Below are 18,433 nucleotides of genomic sequence, written 5' to 3' on the forward strand. Positions count from 1 at the left end.
ATCATTACCGACCTGGAAGCACATACAGAGGTAATCTTGCATTTCATATAAACTTTAGAAGTACGACCCGCCGCATCTCTATTTATGAGTTTATTCTAGTGTAATGCGCTGTAAATCAGCCCATGGAATTGCTTTAACTCTTCGGTCATATACTCATGACGATAAGTACTTTGAACAAAAGACAAGTTGAGCCACACTTAGATGGGAAAATCTCCATTTCTCTAAAATTTCTGGCAGATAGAGAAAATGTAAATTTTAGTTAAATTAATAAAATGTATTGAATTGATGGATGCGTTTCCTTTTCTCTCTTTGTTCGTCTCCATCAGGTTATAAGTTACCATGGGTTTCTTTTTTATTTAACTTTATACAAAGTTTGCTAATTCGTGTGTCGCAAGTATATCGTGTTTTAGTTGGGTAGAACTATAAAACTAAAAGCTGAAAAATTACCCAGCCACTAAGGACCATATGCATGCACTTCAGAGTTTACGTTTTTTTATTCTTTATTTCAATAATGCATTATAAAACAATAAGATTAAGAAGAATTGTAAGGTTACTTATGGCTCTGGCATTTTAGTGGCACCGTGTTTGCAGCCTGTCAGTCTCAGGTTGACATTATGCGCTCATTTTAATCACACGCTTGATTTGTCTCCTTTTATTTCCAGTGACTTTATCAGCGTCCGGCTCCGCGTATTTCAGCGGTTTTACTCTATTTGCTTTGAAGGAGGGTAAGAAGGGCGAAAATGCGGGCGATTATGCCGGTTCCTTTCAGGTAAGATACAAAAAAATACAAAAATGCGCGCAGTTTGCGATGGCATCTCCAAGGAACACAGTGGCAATAATGAAATGCGACACAGGTCTGCAATAATCCGGAGCACAAAATTTCAACAAAAAACGATCATTAAAATACGAATAATTCTGATCCTATATACTACCTAACTTTGCCACCCAAAAGTACTTAACGTGGAAAGGGAAAGAATAAAAGCCGATTTGCTGCTGATTCAGTACTTTTACATTATAACCTCCCATCTCCATAACAACCTATCACTTTTACACATTATTTAAGCTATATTTCATTTGTCCTTGAAATATACAGTTAACCTCTGCTCGGTCCACTCTTAGGTCAATATTAAGCAGATAGTTCAGATTAAACATGAGCTCCGTATGAAATGACTGCTGCCTTGCAGCAGAAATTCGAAGTAGTCAAGGAGCTCTAATTTGTGGTTATGCTAATGCACTCACATTAAATCATAAAGATGGACAGTGCAATCTTTTATATTTAGCTGTAAATCTGCTGGGAGGCCAGTGTAGGGTTGATATATTCACACTGTTTAGGTTGGTAAGGACTGTTACAGCTGCCTTTGTACCGAATGGCTGGATGGCAGCTCTTAATGGAGACATATTTCTGAGTGCATGACAAGCCTCCCTGCCTCATACAGAGAGTATGCCCCCCCCCCCCCCCATTTCCTGCTTGGAGAGGAAATAGCTCAGCATCTACACCTTACGTTCCAACCGTTCACTGTAGCCATTCGCAGTAACACAGAGGAATGTGCATGTTTCAGGGAAATAGCGGAATGAAGTTCAGAGCCATACATCTGGAACCAATAAGGTTCTCCCGTCAAACAGAGGGTGCTCTTGCAGTGTTTCCGCAGGTAACATTTTGCCGTGACGGTCCGCCACACCAAAAAAAAGCACACCTCTGTCTAACCAATCAACCAAGCTAGTGCCTTGGTGTTGACTTGCTTTGGAAGCTCGATTCCCACCCACAGGGTTCCTGACTCTCATGCATCTGGCGTGACACTTTCAGACTCTCACACAAGACATCTTACAGCAAATCTAAATTATTCCATTATAAACCTAACACCTTCTCCCCTCTTTATTCAACTGGCACCAATATCGGTTAGGAGGGCACAACAGCTGTTATTTTACCACCATGGAAAACTGAGTGGGAATGAAAATGTGTTACATATCCCATGTTGTTAGGCCGAGTCACATGCAGTACACAGTTAGGCTGAGTCACATACAGAGTTAGGCTGTGTGCAGTGAAGTTAGACTGAGTCACATACTGTACACAGTTAAGCTGTGTGCAATGCACTTTGGCTGAGTCATATGCACAGACTGTGCAGTGCAGTTAAACTGAGTCACATGCCCAGTTAAGCTGTGTGCGGTGCAGTTAGGCTGAGTCACATTTACAGTTAGGATATGCACAGTGCAGTTAAGCTGTTGTTACATTATTGAGTACATCACTGTAGATGGGCAGAGTGTTGAGCACTTCATTTAACAACCACTAAAAATGTAGTATAGCTGTCACTAAAAATAAGTAGCCCATATGAATTCATATAATTATTGTTTGTTTACCCTCCTTAGACAGAGAGGGGAACATGCCATCTCTAAACAATAATAAAAAGATTAATAACAATGAGCTGATGTCTGCATTTTTTTCAGTAGTATCCCCCCCCCCCCCCCCCCCCCATTTCATTTTTCCCCCACCAAACCTGATGCACAGGAAACACTGTCATCCCTACCCAGAAGCGACTCTTAAATACATAAGTGCTCTGGCTCTGCTTAATACTAGATTGACAGGCATAGATTTCGGCGGCACATGGCTGGTGTGTGTGCTGTGACTGCATGTACACCAGCCCCGGTGGATGACAGCCTCCTAGAGAAACATAAGGCATTATATGGAGATCAAGAACATGATGATCAAGTCGTGAGCTTTTCAGCTTCAGGATTAACCAGCTTGATTGGCATGTGTTTTGACTTTGTATGCATGTGTATTTAGGGTGTATCAATGGGTTGCGCTAATGCTACACGCCGGTTCGAATCTTCCCTGATCTGTATGTGTGAAGCTGGCATGCCCTGCCTGTGTCATGCTCCAGTCCCTAGCCACAGTCCGAAGGCATTCAGCGAGGCAAACCCCTGTCTCTAAAGTTCCCATAGTGTTGGTGCCCCGTGGTGGACTGGTGTCCTGTTCAGGCTGTTTGCCCCTCCCCCCACTACTGCCTGGCATGAGTTCCAGACCCCCTGAGACCCTGATGAAGATCAGGAATTGAAAAGGGGATCGTTTAGCCAATTACTTATTTAGATGTTTGGAGATGTCCAGGCTGCCCTGCAACTCTGAGTAGCTTCTCAGAAATGTGTTGACCAGCGCGGCCTGTTTTCCGAGTAAGATGTGAGATTTTAAATTCAGCGCAGCACCATTCTGTGCTTAAAATTTTTATTAGCCGGTGAGGACCTCTGAGTTTGATAATCACACTAGGGAACACACTTTTATGGCTAATGATTTTTCGCAGCAAATCTGTCATCTGTTTGGTCTCAAAGATGTTCGGGTGACTGGATATTTGACCGGATGCCGAAATTTGGAACCTTCTTGTCTGTAGATGTCGCTCTTCATCACCCTAGAGGCAGACAAGCTCATTCGCGCTGCACTTTGGTGCCAGCTGCCTTTTACCTTATTGAACTTTATAGAAGTTTCACCAATATCATGGGGAGAATGATCTCCACTCTGCTCCAAGTGAACAGCAGACCCTCTGGGCCCAGTGATTGACGTGCTGGGCTGGATGGGAATGAGGAAGCAGCTTGAGAAGGTTCCGGCTGGTTCTGCGAGACGCGGTGAGAATCAGCGCCAGCCTCCACACCGAGACACGCTGTAATTTACTGATGCTCTTTGGTGGGCTGGATGCCCAGGCAGATGGTGATTCCAGGTCTGTGTCACATGGCTTATGGGAAAGATCTGAGCCGGGTCTCCCAGCAGAATTTCAGATTGTATCTCACCCCACATATTGCAGCAATCAGCGTGCGTTTATATGCCCCAATTCTAATTAATGGTACTTAAAATTCCAGACGTAGAACACAATTTTTCACAAATTTCCTAACACATTCTTGTGAAAGGTCTTCTCCCTTTTCAAATCACTTACAGTACAGCCCAAGGTCTCATTTTTTTAACAAGAAGTTCAGTTGGTGAAGCTACGTAACTCTTCTTGCTGCTGGAATCCATCTTTATCCACAGGTGATAATGAGGACGACTCTCAGTTAATGAGAAGCTGTCCCACCGCCGTGACCGAGATATCGCCCCGGAGGCGCACAAAGGTCCACGTGCTCTGGAAGGCGCCCCCTGTTGGAAGTGGCTGTGTCATCCTGAAGTAGGTCATCATTTAGGGCTGGTACCTTCTGTGAGACCAGCCGGGGGGTTTCTAGGATGTGGTACCATTGGACACCAAGGGTAAGGTGGTGCTGACCTTCAGTAGGGGTTCCCATCTTTTGATGACCCGGGACCATGTAGGTCTGGGTTGGGAATCCCTGACCTACTGAACATTCACACCCTACTGTCCTGGTTTCATCAAAGACAGATTTTTTTTTCCCATCCAGTTGACAACAATGAAAACACCATCATTCCAGTGAATGTGATGGGATCAGAGGGTTAGATGATTCCTTAGCTAGAAGAAAGCTGGTTGTTGTACTAACCGGACCTTGTTCTTCGCAGAGCGAATGTCCTCTGGAAGGGGGTCATTTCTTTCCGGGATGGGGCCTTAGTCACCAAGAGGATGTGTGAGGAAGGTATGAGCGTGTGCAGAGAGTGTAACGCACTATACCGCGTAAAGTTGGCCTTCTGGTGAATTATGCTCCCTCTGGGTGCTGATGACTCCCTACGACTCTGTGCTACGGCAGAGCAGCTTCAGGGGGTCGTGGAGGAGGCCACTCCATCATGCTGTGCCTGTGGGACGGCCATGTACAGACTGACCTTCTACGGGAACTGGTCAGAGGAGCTCCACCCCAAAGATTACCCCAGTGAGTTACAACCAGCGGCGGTATTTACCACCACTCACTTCATGCATTGCCGTAGCGCCCCCTGTTGGCCACAAACAGTCACTACATTAAATATTAAATAAATGTGTTTGTTATTTAGAAGATGCCAGAAGCAGCATGTTCTGTTAACCATCTAGTTTGCTATGATCTTCTGACTCTTGTTTTTTTTAATATTTGGGGGGGTCATTTGTGTGTGATTTTAGAGGGACCTGAAATCACTTTTTTGAACGCGGTCCCATGAAGAACAAACCAACCCCTGCTCCAACCTCCCCTCGTTATTTCATTGAGATGCATGGTTACTGCATTTATTATAAACCTATTCAGTGTAAATTAAATCTGCGTTCGCTCCAGTTCAGCTCCTGAAAGATCGTGTGAGTGATACCCTTTCAGCATCTTCTGGGGTCAGCACCCGCTTTCAGGAGCTTAGAACTAATTTTGCCTGATTTGAACTCTTTGAACACTTCACATCAAAACCTGAGTGACTGATGTTGAAGTGAAATTTTTCTAAGAAAATAAGTTCAAAAATCTTTTCTGTTCTCCGCAATAGAATACAGCCTAGCCTTTTGTTCTGTTTAATAATGAAAAATAAGTAATTAATGAAAATCATGACTGACAATAAAAAATAATTGAAAGAGAGAAGACAATGCTGCACGGAGCCTTTGTGAAACCATCGATGAAGCCCACTGGCTCTGCCTTCCAGATTAATTAGGAAATGATTTATAAGCTCTTTCTTGGCATTTCTCCAGGAACAGAGCTGCTATTCCAAATCACTTTGTAAAATATGACATTTAATGGCTAAAATTTTAAACAGTAGTAAAAATATCAACTTTTCCTTTAGTTCTTAAAAACACAACCCAATCCAGCCTTAACAAGGTATAGTTTTCTTCTCCCACTTGAGTGTCTCTGTCCAACCATTCCCAGAATGCACCTGGGCAAGCCTGCCTAAAAATGTGTGCTACATTCTTAACACACCCGCACAGAGGTCTCCAGCCATTGGTCGGCCATCCTTGGGGCATCACATTCGAGGAGCTACCGGCTGTGGGCGTATGGGAGCTACGCCAGCGAAGGCGTCCAGCAGCTCGCAGAACAGGGGTCCCCTATCAGGATGGAGGAAGAGATCCGAGAGAAGGTGATGTGTGAGCGTGTGACCCCAGCGTGTGTCCAGTGCAAAGATCCAGCAGCCATTCACACACATTTAATATACTCACACAAATGCACTATAATTATATGTATTCACGACACTCTTGCATATCCAGTATACTCACACATATTCAGTATACTCACAGATATTCACTATATTCATATATATTCACTTTTCTCTTGCATATCAAGTATACTCACATATTCAATATACTCACACATATTCAGTTTGTTCATATATATTCATAATACTCTTGCATATTAACTATACTCATACATATTCTGCATGCTCATACATATCCACTATATTATATATATTATATATTATATAAATTATATATATTATATATACTCTTACATATTCACTATACTCACACATGTTCGCTATATTCACAAATGTTTGCTATATTCATACAATTGAGGAAAAATATGAAAAGGGAAAGAAACAGGTAACGTTATGTTAGGACAGCAGCGTTACTCAGTGGGCAGTACCGATATCTCAGTCCTGCATTGTTGGGGTTCAAATCCCACTTCCTCTCTAATAATCAATGCCATTCTGTGAAATCCAATTTGCATTGGGGAGATCAGCATAGTTCAGTTCTCAAGATCCAATACTTTCCTCCACCTCTAGTTTACAACAGAAAAGCTGTTCTGCATAATTTCACAGATGGGTGTGATCACAGGAAGGACTGCAGTGCATTTCCGAGGAGGTAGCATAACTCTGCACAGATGTAGACTGTGCGTGTCTTTCGGAGGGTGTAGATCTTCTGCAAGTCTTGGATCCTGGTGCTGGGGAAGCCTGGCCCTCCTCCAGCGTGGTGTGAGAGGACAGAATCGCATCTGACCCAAGCGAGCCGTGCTGTCCCCCCCCACAACTCCCTGGCTCATTTGCCTAATTAAATTGGGTTAATTCCAGAGGTAATTAACACAGCTATGACAACACAAAGACTGTACAAGGCTGAGTGCGCTGCAGGACCCCTGATAGCTGGCAGACTCTGGCACCTAGGGCTCTGTAAATTTGCACCGTAAAAGTGGAATTCCTACCCCCCAGGCAGAGAGCGTGTGTTTTGATCTGCTACAGGAGCCTCCCCCCCTTCTGGGCAGCGGGATAATTAAAATATGCTTGACATCGTATCTGAGCCGGCATTGCTATCGCTAAGCGGCACCCACAAGCCGCATGCTACGCCCTCCCAGTAAGTCCGATAAGCTAGAACATAAAAAGGCTGCTATGGAACAGCGAAGGAGACTCAAAGACATTTTATTTGTCCCTTAGATTGAAGCCTCTGACTTAAAACAGTTGCTCTGATTGTCAGAATCGTCACAGAAAGCACCAAAGCGGGCGAACGGACAAATGCCGATAACATGCCCCCGTTTTGGGCTGGGACTCTCACGGCTGATTGAGAGAGTTACTCAGACATGTTTTACCCTGTGGATAATGACTTAAGGGTGAAGCTAACCTTTTCATGTGGGCATTTACATAATGGCCTGAACAGACCAGGACCACTTAGGCACGTCGAAAGATGTTTCATTCCTCCACTCTGCAACCCACTGTACAATCCTTTTATTTTCTATATATTTACTACCGAATTCTCTGACATTCTTGCACTGTAAATGTTTTTTGTCACGTATTATTTGTTACTGTCTATTGATGTATAAACCTGTAATTTCCTTCAGGATTCATAAAGTCTGTCTGTCTGTCTGTCAGTCAGTCATAGCCAAGGTCTACTTCTCACTCTGGCCCTGCAGGGTGATGAAATCCTGACTGTCATCAAGGCGAAGGCTCTGTGGCCGGCCTGGCAGCCCCAGGACATGTGAGTACTTGGTTATGAATGAGTACTCGGTCACATGTGAGTACTTGGTTATGCATGAGTACTCGGTCACATGTGAGTACTTGGTTATGCATGAGTACTCGGTCACATGTGAGTACTTGGTTATGCATGAGTACTCGGTCACATGTGAGTACTTGGTTATGCATGAGTACTCAGTCACATGTGAGTACTTGGTTATGCATGAGTTGTTGTTTACTTGGCCCAATGATTGACTCCTTTGTTTTTGTTGTTGTGTGCTGATGCATGCATTTAATTATAAGAATACCCACCCCCCCCATCCACTCTATCTGTGCAGGAGGCCCCCACCCACGGTGGAGTTCCTGGTGGACAGAGTGCACCACATGCTGTCTTTCTTGACCATGCTGGGCCCCAGTCCGGACTGGGCGGTGGGGCTCTCTGCCCAGGACCTGTGTACCCAGGAGTGCAGCTGGGTCCAGAGGCTCGTGCGGGATCTGCTGCCCTGGGACGCTGGCGTAGACAGTGGGGTCTCCTACGAGGTGAGGGGCAGGAACCTCGCCAGCCATGGCACTGCTGTCATCGGGCATCAACTCCCACGCTCAGAACAGCTCACTGAAACTAGGCCAAGGCAACGTGCCAGACTCTTCCAGAATCCTCCATCTGAGTCTCTCCTATCTCCCGTATTGATATTCCCGGGAGGTTTGTAGGGAGAACTCCGCTCTCCTTGAACCCTGAGGTTGAGTTTTCTAGTTGTGATTTCTGTTAGCATACAACGGTGCTACACAGATGCAAATAATGAATTTTATTGTCAGACACATACTACCAAAAACAGGGTTTTTTCACAGTACTGTTGAGCAGCCTCAGTATTCCCTAATGAAAGCGAACCTCCCTGCAGTTTGAGTCCCCGTGAATTGACAGCTGGCGCCGCTACATGATGCACATTTCTCACTGCTTCTCATTATATTGCAGTCCCCCGCCATGCCCACGGTGCCCCGGGAAAGAATCCGACCCCTGACCAGCCAGGAAAACCCAGCAGGCCCCTTCTACGACCCGGAGGGCAGACCCTTGAAGCCCGTCGCGCGCGTGCTGCTGGAGAGAATCGCTTGGAAGGTAGTGCTTTGCTCTTCACTGCAAAGACACTCATAGCAAGAGTATGACTGTTCTATGGCAGTATTAATACTCCAGGCTGGCAAGAGTGTGACCGTTCTATGACAGTATTAATACTCAAGGCTGGCAAGAGTGTGACCGTTCTATGGCGGTATTAATACTCAAGGCTGGCAAGAGTGTGACCGTTCTATGACAGTATTAATACTCCAGGCTGGCAAGAGTGTGACCGTTCTATAGCAGTATTAATACTCCACAGGGTACCGGACCAGGGACGCTGTTGTGTGTTTTTGGGTGCTGGCTTTTACACGAAGGCGTGTTTCCTGTCAGCAGGGGGAGCAGTGCAGCCTCACCCAGGATACTGGTGATGACGTCATAGTGGATGGCAAGCAGAGGCAGGAAGGTCGGCACCCAGACTCAGACCCAGCGGCATGCGATTTGATATATCTGAATGATTAATGCAATCACAGCAGTCACATTAACCTGCCTCCCTCACCCCAGCTGCAGACTGCAGGGTGGGGGCCCGACCTGGGTGCGGCAGCCCCTTCCCCGGGGTTCACGCCGCACGCCGCATCCTGGGCAACAGACTAGGTGGCGCTCTCAAGCTACGCTGTGCCCTGGCACTGAGAACAGGAGGCATCTGTCCTGGAGTGGCTGGGGCTCCCAGAGCTCGGAACTCGAGGAGTCAGGACGTGGCAGTGGGGAGTAAGCCAACCAGTCATCATCATCATCATCATCATCATCATCATCATCATCATCAGTGTGGTGCTCATCAGCAACAAGAACATCCTCATGACCTCATTCAATCTAGTAGCAGGATCATCATCCTCTTCAGCAAATTGAGAAGTACTTGTCATGAGAGGACCAGAGGCTCAGTGCAAGCTGCTGCTCTGCTGCCCCCTACTGGTTATCATGTGGCATTGCGGGCAGAGAGCAGCATCAGCTTGGTGTTACAATGTTTTCAGGACACTCATATTCATAGCTTTTCCCTGTTAATAATAATAATAATAATAATAATAATAATAATAATAATAATGACATATTGGATCTAGAGCCATTTAAAACTAATTTTGACTGCATGATTTAACTAACTAGCTGTGACAGCAGACTGGTTATTTAGGTCAGTAAGAGAAAACCATATTGTCTTAAACAGTTCCCTGAAAAACTAGACAAACTAGAGGCTGACGCTAGAAACTGCAGGAAGAGAAATCGGCAGGAAGGGATGAAGAGGAAAGCAGCACAGAGCCGGACCAGCAGTGGTGCCCGCCATGGGGGGGGGGGGGGGGCCTTTGGCGAGGAGCCCATCTCAGCTGGCACCCAGTGGCCACTTTGATACACTGGAGCTGTTGTGATGAATCTGGTCTTCAGATCAAAGTGCTTTCTGTATGAAGCCAGACAGGATGAAAGGTGCATGTTTGATGGCAGTTGATTGCAGAAGCTACTTTCTCCTGTGCAGCTTAAAATGTGATTCTCTTCCCTGTACCATTTTTAAAACATGTAATACAGTATTGTTTTACAGACATTTAATTTCCTGTTTCTTATTTACTCAATAAACATTAAGCGTAATCGCTAGTGCGTAATATGATCCGATGGAGCTAATGATTACGGAGTTTAGCTCATCGATAATGTGTTTTGGGAAGTTCCAGTGGGGAAACGAGGGCATGTTGTGAGCTGTCAGCCACCGATCGATTTAACCCACTCCTCATGAGCTTCATTATAAGGTTTTGGGGTTAAATGAGGCACTGAGTCAGAGCATACGCACATTAAACCTACAGTATGTTTCAAAGCGTGATCCCGCAGCTCCCACCTCATGGCAGCACCTGACATTCAGGGCGCCCCCTACAGGTCAGACTGCAGGGCAGGGCTTGTGAACCATACACCTGTCAGAAGGATGAGAATATGGGACAGCAGAGTGGAAAACAATCACAGTATCAAGTAACGTGCTGTCTGTAGTGTGGCTGGAACGTTACATTCCTTATTGTTTTCAGGTGTTAAGATATCCTTCAGCATGGGGCTGTTTGCATGGCTGGGTTTTGTTGAAACTAGAGAAAATGTGCTTGTGGCGAGATCTGTGTGCCTGTTTAATCCTGTTTGCTGTATTATGAACGAAATAGTGTCATTCGCTGTAATTCCGAGCTCGACGTATTTCCCAACATGTCCAGCAGATGGGGCCAATTTCCTAAAATCGCTTAACAGCAAGTATTTCCGTAAACTGCATGATTATCCGGATCAAATGTCAGTGTGAAGATCAAATGCACCACTAGTAGGCGCCATGCGACATGCACCTTCAATTTTTCAATTGAATTGTACAGGTTATAGGTCACATTATAGGTGGGAAAAGTTTTGAAATGATTTATTATTGTCATTTTTTTCCATCCCAAAAACCTGGCATTTTAACAGGGGTGTGTCCATTTAACTGGGGAAGTCCATTCATCCTTCGATCCATCCATCCATTTTCTGCTACTGCTTCACCCTATTCAGTGTTGCGGAGCAACCCAGGATGGAGTGCCATCCCATCGCAGGGCACGCTCATACTGTACAGTACATCATTCACTCACATATGCATTCCTATGGGCAATTTGGTAATACCAATTAACCTCAGTAATTAACCTGGGGGCAAACCGGAGTACCTACAGTACAGGAAACCTCACGACGACATGGGGAGGACATGCAAACTCCACACATGGAGCCACGGCAAAGAAAATCCGTGAGGTGTGAGGCAATAGTGCAAAACACTGGGTCATTGCGCTACAGGTTAAGCAGTATTTCTTTTTCACAAGAACTGTCTGTCACGGCAGTTTTGTAAGACTGAGAATAGTGCAGGGATTCTGAGGAGGCGTTTGTGTTTGTGGTCCGTGAACCGTGTCTCGCCTGCATGTATTTTCCTTCATGTCCGCTTCACTGCATGATCAGTGTGAATAACAAACAGCAGGGGTCACCATCATGAGGAGCGAGTGTAATGTGTGCTCTGTGCTGCAGCATGTGTAAGGATTTGGTAACTGTGAAGTAACTCAAAGCCGAACAGACCGCATGATCAAGCCAAGTACGAGCTTTTTACATATTCCGAACAGCTATGCAAGTACGTAGCATGTTCCTGCTCCATTTTCCGCTCTCTCAGGTCTGAGGTGACTGACCCAGGAATACAGCCACACGAATGTCCCCTTACGTTAGGTTACGTCAGGCTGCCAACCTGCTGTCCTTCTTGCATTCATTGCACCTTCCAGTGTGACAGAGCCTGCTAGTCATTGGCCAGGGCGGTGAGTCATTGGCCAGGGCGGCGTGTCATTGGCCAGGACGGTGAGTCCTTGGCCAGGGCATGTGCTGACTAATTGACAAGGTCCACAGGTTCTCTGCAGGGGCCAAGTAAGGGTCGGGATTGTTGTTTCTGGGACCCCAGATGGTGATAACTTTGCCGGCCATGGGATCTGAGCCAGCAACCTTATGATAGCAGGTCCTAACCCATTGAGCCACAGAGCACGCATACACGGAAATGCAGACGGCACAGGCAAAAGGCAGGGTTGCCAGTCCATCACATCACACACAAGCAGTCAGGGATACTAGTTTGCTGACCTGTGAGAGCAGCGTGATTCAACTTTGGGGAAACATGTAAACTTTACACGCACAGAGCAGGGGTTGGGATCCGAACCCCTCCAGAGCTGGCGGTGTGAGGTGGTAGTCCTGCCCTTACTCATACCAGATGGCAGAGAACGCAGCTATGGGCAGAAGGAGGGAGTTGCCACGGAAACAGACCATGTTTCCACATCGGGGGGGGGGGGGGGGGGGGGGGAGGCATACTTCTAAATGTATATGCAGGTAAGATTGTGGCCCATCCCTCCCACCCTGGACATGGACTGATCAAAAAACTACCCTCCAGCAAGAGACTCAGCTCTATGAAGACCAGAACCACAGGCTACAAAAACAGCTTCTTCCCTTCAGCAGTTAAACTCATCAACAAGCCCCCCCACCCCCGACCGCCGGACGCTGCCGCTTCCCCACTCACTTTGCACGCATCTCTGGTCATCCTTTTCATCTGTTCGACATCATATGTTTTCATAAGTTTATATTCTAATATTCAATATACCGATATTCCCTTTAATGTCCCTATAATTATTTTCAGTATATCGTACAGCTTGCGCTGCTGTTTTATTCCTATATTCATTTTTTTTTCAACTTCTCTATTTTCTCTTAATTTATGTTTCTTGTTCTTCTGTGTTATTTGTGAAAGGAGGCATCAGCGCCGCCAAAACAAATCCCTAGTATATGCAGTTGAACCTGGCCAATAAGGTGAATTCTGATATGGAAAAATTCTCGGTCATAGCTACTCTGGTTTTGCTAAAGTGTATTCATACTGCAAAATACTACTGAATAATGCACATTGGTGTTAATGATCAATGCCTGTTACTCATCGTCTTCATATAGCTGGCTAGTGAACATCTGCAGAATAACTGATCACTGAATTCCCATCTGGTCCTCAGTGTTTAGGCAGGACCTTACCCCCTGTGTGGGCCTCGGCTGGGCTCTGCTCTACTACAGAGTAGCGATTCAGTACCAGTGTGGGCTCTGTGATACCCTGCCAGCGCCGAGGTGCGTGGGAGTCTGGCTCGGGGTGCACAGTGTCATGGCAACTGTGATACGAATGCTCCGCAGTGCCGGTGCGGAGCGCAGATTCACGGGTCAGCGGAGGGTCTTGAGGCTTTCTTCCTCTCGCTGGAGGGGAACTTGTGCATCACGTCAAGGGAGCGGCAGCTTTTCTCCAAGTATTTACAACTTTTTATAAAGCCGCAGGATTTGTTTCTGCAATTTTCTGAATGTTTCCCATGGTGGTAGAAGCTAATAAAAAGCGCATACTGTTTTTACAAAGCGCTCGTGGGGAACTCAGACACAGGAGCTGGTGTGTACAGCTGGGGCTCTGCCCCCCCCCCCCCCCCCCATCCCCCTCTATGTACAGAATGATTGTGTACAGCCTGAATGCACTCTGATCACTCAAGGACAACTATAACCACAGAAGCCCAGTGCAGGGAGAATTTCACCTGCTGATACGGGAACTGCGGAATTATCCTGATCGTTTCAAGGTGTATTTCAGAATGTCAGTAGCCCAGCACTGCTAACAATACTGCAACCACATTTAAAAGAAGACCACCAATTTTCGCCATCCAGGTGGTCCTGAACAGTGACTGGCAGTACTCCCTGGTGTAAATTAATTGAAAAACATATCAGCATTTAAATATATAATACTGTATGACCTCCTTGGTTTTTTAATTGCACCTGGATGTGATTTAATTCAACAATTTTGAGCAGCCTTTGATGATCCTGGGGTCCCAGTACCATATTTCATATAATATGGCCTGAATAAGGTCTTGTGGTACAGACCACAGATTCTCTGTAGGGTTTAACGCCACACAGTTTCCAGGCCAGTAAAGTACCTTGAGGTTTCTCAACATTAACTCAACATATGACACAGGCCTAGATCATGCTGAAAGACACCTGACCCGTCAGGAAATGTAACAATGATGAAATTTCCTACATATGATGATGTAACTCTGGTGGCACAGGCCTAGATCAGGTTGAAAGACACCTGACCCGTCAGGAAATGTAACAATGATGAAATTGCATGGAAATCGGACAACGCTGGAGACAATCAGGGAAGCACACGTGGGTAATCAGGGGGCGTGGCACACACGAGGAGCCGACGAGCCGGGTCATGACAGAACCCTCCCCCAAAGGCGCGCTTCTCCGGGCACGCCAGGGAGGAGGCCACGGACAGGACACGGGAACCGGGACCTGGAAAAGAATAACAAAGTTAACAAAGGACGGGAAACAGGACTGAAGCACAAAACAGAGCAAGCGACAGGACATAAGACAGGACTTGGCAAAGGACTGGGAATGCAGAGAGACAGACAAGAAAGGGAGAAACAGAGGGAACATACGGGACAAAAGGAGTACGAGTGAACGGAGGGAACATCGGGGAACAAGGAGCAGAGAAGGGCAGAACAGAAGGACGAGGAGCAAACGACAGCGGGACAAAGACTGGAGCGTAGGGAGATAAGGAGGGGGAACTAAGGGGAGGCCGAGGGAGCCCCAGAGGGCGACGGGTGGCAGCCGGAGGGGCTGCAGGCGGCCGGAAGGCCGGAGCAGGAGGGGACCTCGGAGCGGCAGAGGAGGCAGGGCGAGGGACTGACGGAGGGGTCGAGGAGAGAGGTGGAGGGAGACCCAGGGATGGGGACGAGGGAGCTGGAGGGGACCTAGGCGAGGGCAAGGAGAGGGGGGGAGCCGCAATAGGCGGAGACGTCCTCCGACGCGCAGGAGGTAGGTGGGGGACCAGCAGGCGACTGAGGAGCCGCCGTCGGGGAGCCCGCAGGCGACCGACGAGACGCCAGAGGAGGGAGTAAGGCAGGGCGATGAGGCTGTGGAGGGGGGCCCGCAGGCGACAGCTGACCCGGAGGGCCAGGACCCACAGGCGCCGACCAAGCCCTAGCGCAGGTGAGCGAGGACGAGCCAGGGGGCAGGGTGGGCGGGACCCCAGTCTTTCGTCTGTGCCCCCTCCCTTTCCGGGACACAGACATAGTTACCCCTGCTCGGGGTCGAGGTCGCTTGGGCGATGGACGTGCAAGGAGGATCCCCGAGGGGTCCCACTCTAGCTCCTCTACCTCCACGGAGGGAGGAGCAGCGGTGGGGTCCTCCGGGACCTCCTCGGGGACCTGGGCAGAGGGAATTGGAGAGGGGTCAGGGATCAGAGTCACAAGGGGAGTCACAGGGGGCGCCTCGGGTGTGGGCGCGGGAGCTGCCGGTAGCGGGTGTGCCCCAGGCATGGGCGCGGGTGCTGCAGGCAGGACAGATGACGCAGGCATGGGCACAGAAGCTGCAGGGAACGAGAACACCCCAGGCGTGGGCGCGGGAACTGCAGGCAGACAGGACGACTCGACAGCGGGAGCTGCTGGCACTTGCGGGTGCTTGACCACTGGAGTCAATGGCTCGGACGGGTGCGCAGGCAGCGGAGGCGGCTGCGAAGGCAGCGGAGGCGGCTGCCACCGGGCATGAACCACGGGCACTGGCGACAGCTCCAGCACAGGAACCGCAGGAGCTGGCGGCTGCACCTGTGTGGGTGTCGCTGGCTGAGGAAGCTGCGCTGTCCTCATGGGCAGTTGTGGGGACTGGTCCGGCAGTGCAGATTGCAGGGGGGCAGGCGCCACGAGCAGTACAGGCGTCGGACCGGAAGCAGGGTCTGCCGGCTTAGGCGGTGGTTCTGGCACAGGGTCCGCCGGCAAAGGCGATTGCTCCAGCACAGGATCCGTGGGCAGAGGTGGCTGCTCCGGTGCGGGATCCTCCGGCTTCCGGAGCTGGAGAAGCCTCTGTAAACCCTTAGCAAGGTTTGCGAGGACCGCCGGCTCAGAGGCGGGGTTAAATGCCTCAAAGTCCTTGTGGAGCTGGAATAGGAGGTGCTCTACCTCTGGGTCCCTTGGAGTCGGGAAACTGTACAGTACCCTCCAATATAACCCCTGGAGGGCGAAGAACTTGTGAGCCAGCCACTCTCTGCCTCCTGACAGAGGAGAGGAAGGCGCCCAAGGGGCATTAGCCTCACAAGGCAGGACTGGCAAGTCCGGCGAGGGAGAGACGATCCCTGCTCCCTTTGGGAAGCGGGGCACACGCGGGATCCAGTCTCTAACCGCTCGCATTCCTCCCCAATTCTACAGTCTCTCGGGCCGGTAATTATACCGCTCGAGGAGTGGTGGCTGGTCTGGGGACAAGGGCTCGAGGTCCGGGAACGAAACTTGCCTCTCCTCCTCGTCGTCGCTGTCCCAGAGTCGGGCCAGGAAACGGGCTCCAAAACGGGGCGGTTCTGACTCTGGGTTCAGGACGAGCTCCCTCTCTTCACCCTCGCTAGGGAGCCAAGGGCTTGAGAGAGAGCAGGCACCCAGACTGATGGACTCCTCAGGGATCCTCTTCCTCCCCTGCTGCCTTTTTTTCTTTGGGTCCGTCATTCTGTCACGATCAGGCGCGAGCAAAGCGGCGATTGTGAGGGTAGGCGAGCAAGGAACAGGCAAACAGGTCAAAGTCTCATCAGGGAGCAGGAAACACTAGACGGGAGATACAGACACCTAGCCACAATGACGGACAAGGGAGACAAGCAAGACTTAAATAGGACAAGACTGAGAAAAGTAATCGGACACAGCTGGAGACGATCAGGGAAGCACACACAGGTAATCAGGGGGCGTGGCACACACGAGGAGCGGACGAGCCGGGCATGACAGTTGTCACTATTATTATTTACATTGACATATGAGGGCTTTGTGCACTGGGAGCAGGCAAAACATGAGCACATTATCTTGACGGGCTCTTAACATGGGTCGAGTCGCTTCAGGTAGCGAAAAGTGACAGAAAATTATAGTCAAGATTGTGGAAGCAAGACAGTATTTGTAACAGCTGTAAAGTGTGACTGCAAAGCACTACATAAATAACTTATTGGTTTTCAAAAGTGTATTTTGCTTCCCAATGCTGACAATCTAGGGTAAGTAAAACTCGGAGGACATTAAGATCAAATGCATCTGGTCTCACTCACAAAACAACTTGCCCCAGTCTGCCCCCCACCGTTGAAATGGTTTAGAACAGTGGTCTCAACTACAGTACAGTCCTGGGGGGCCGGAGCCCTGCACATTTTTGAGTTTCCCCTCATTTAACACACCTGATTCAACTCCTTGTGCTAATTACCACACAGCTCTTGAGCTGAATCATTTGAACAGGGAAAGAGCTAAGCTACACAGGGCTCCGCCTCCCCCCAGGAATGGAATTTGAGATCCCTGGTTTAGAACCTCCACTGCTTCTTACCCTCCTAGGGGGGCACAGACAGGTGCTCTCCTTGGTATGTACCTCCAAGAGGCCGAGGAGCATTGAGAGGGACGCGTAGTGATGTCAGAGGGCGAATGGAGCACCCTAGAGGACGGACGTGGCAGCTGTGTGTGAGAGATTCACACTGGCAGCCTTTGCAGCCTGTGCATTTTCTGGAGCTCAGTGATGGAAAAGGCTTTTAAATCGCTGTCAGGGAGCTTTAAACATTAATGAACGGTTTGACCAAACACTGGTGCGTTCCGCCAGTCTGTTTATGAACATTCCCCGTGAAAAACGGGCAGTTCTTCATTGTAGGAGCAGACATGTTCTCCTTGGGGCCTGTATGAGGTCAGCACAGCCCTTTCGAGGTGCTGGGGAACTCTGGTAATTTCTTCATGCTGCACTGGGACTAAACACATTGCGGTTCCATCCGTTTCCTTGTTACCATCACAGTTACTGCTTTTACTTACAGGGAAAATGGTCTCTCACACTTACGCAGGATTTATTGAGAAGGACACCGGTCTGTTCTTTTATCTCCTCACTTAGCTGATGAAGAAGCCATAAAGCCTCCATTAGGGCAGTATCTCCAAGGACTGTGTGCTAGGTGCGGCACTGAACAAGCCTCAACCCATTTCTGACGTTCTAACATAACCAATCTGCAGCTGCACTTCGTTTTGGGGGGGTTTTCCATCGTTTTTGGGCGTTTGTACGTTTCATAGGCTGCCTGAGTACGTTCAGTGACCTACGGTTCAGCGCGTAGGTCTGGGTCTGCAGCC

At 48.5% G+C, this 18,433-nt stretch overlaps 1 protein-coding gene across 1 annotated transcript; it reads left to right on the forward strand.

Annotated features, from left to right (window-relative positions):
- The first annotated feature begins 3,563 nt into the window (after positions 1-3,563).
- Positions 3,564-10,059, forward strand: LOC125706783 (spondin-1-like). Its single transcript, XM_048973604.1, has 11 exons — positions 3,564-3,609; positions 4,007-4,139; positions 4,481-4,554; positions 4,666-4,785; positions 5,784-5,932; positions 7,690-7,754; positions 8,068-8,269; positions 8,700-8,840; positions 9,165-9,237; positions 9,336-9,539; positions 9,988-10,059. Exons 1-11 carry the CDS (start codon positions 3,564-3,566, stop codon positions 9,993-9,995), a joined length of 1,215 nt encoding a protein of 404 aa, XP_048829561.1. The 3' UTR covers positions 9,996-10,059.
- The last annotated feature ends 8,374 nt before the right edge of the window (positions 10,060-18,433 follow it).

Source organism: Brienomyrus brachyistius, chromosome 13 (assembly GCF_023856365.1).
Source record: "Brienomyrus brachyistius isolate T26 chromosome 13, BBRACH_0.4, whole genome shotgun sequence".
NCBI lineage: Eukaryota > Metazoa > Chordata > Actinopteri > Osteoglossiformes > Mormyridae > Brienomyrus > Brienomyrus brachyistius.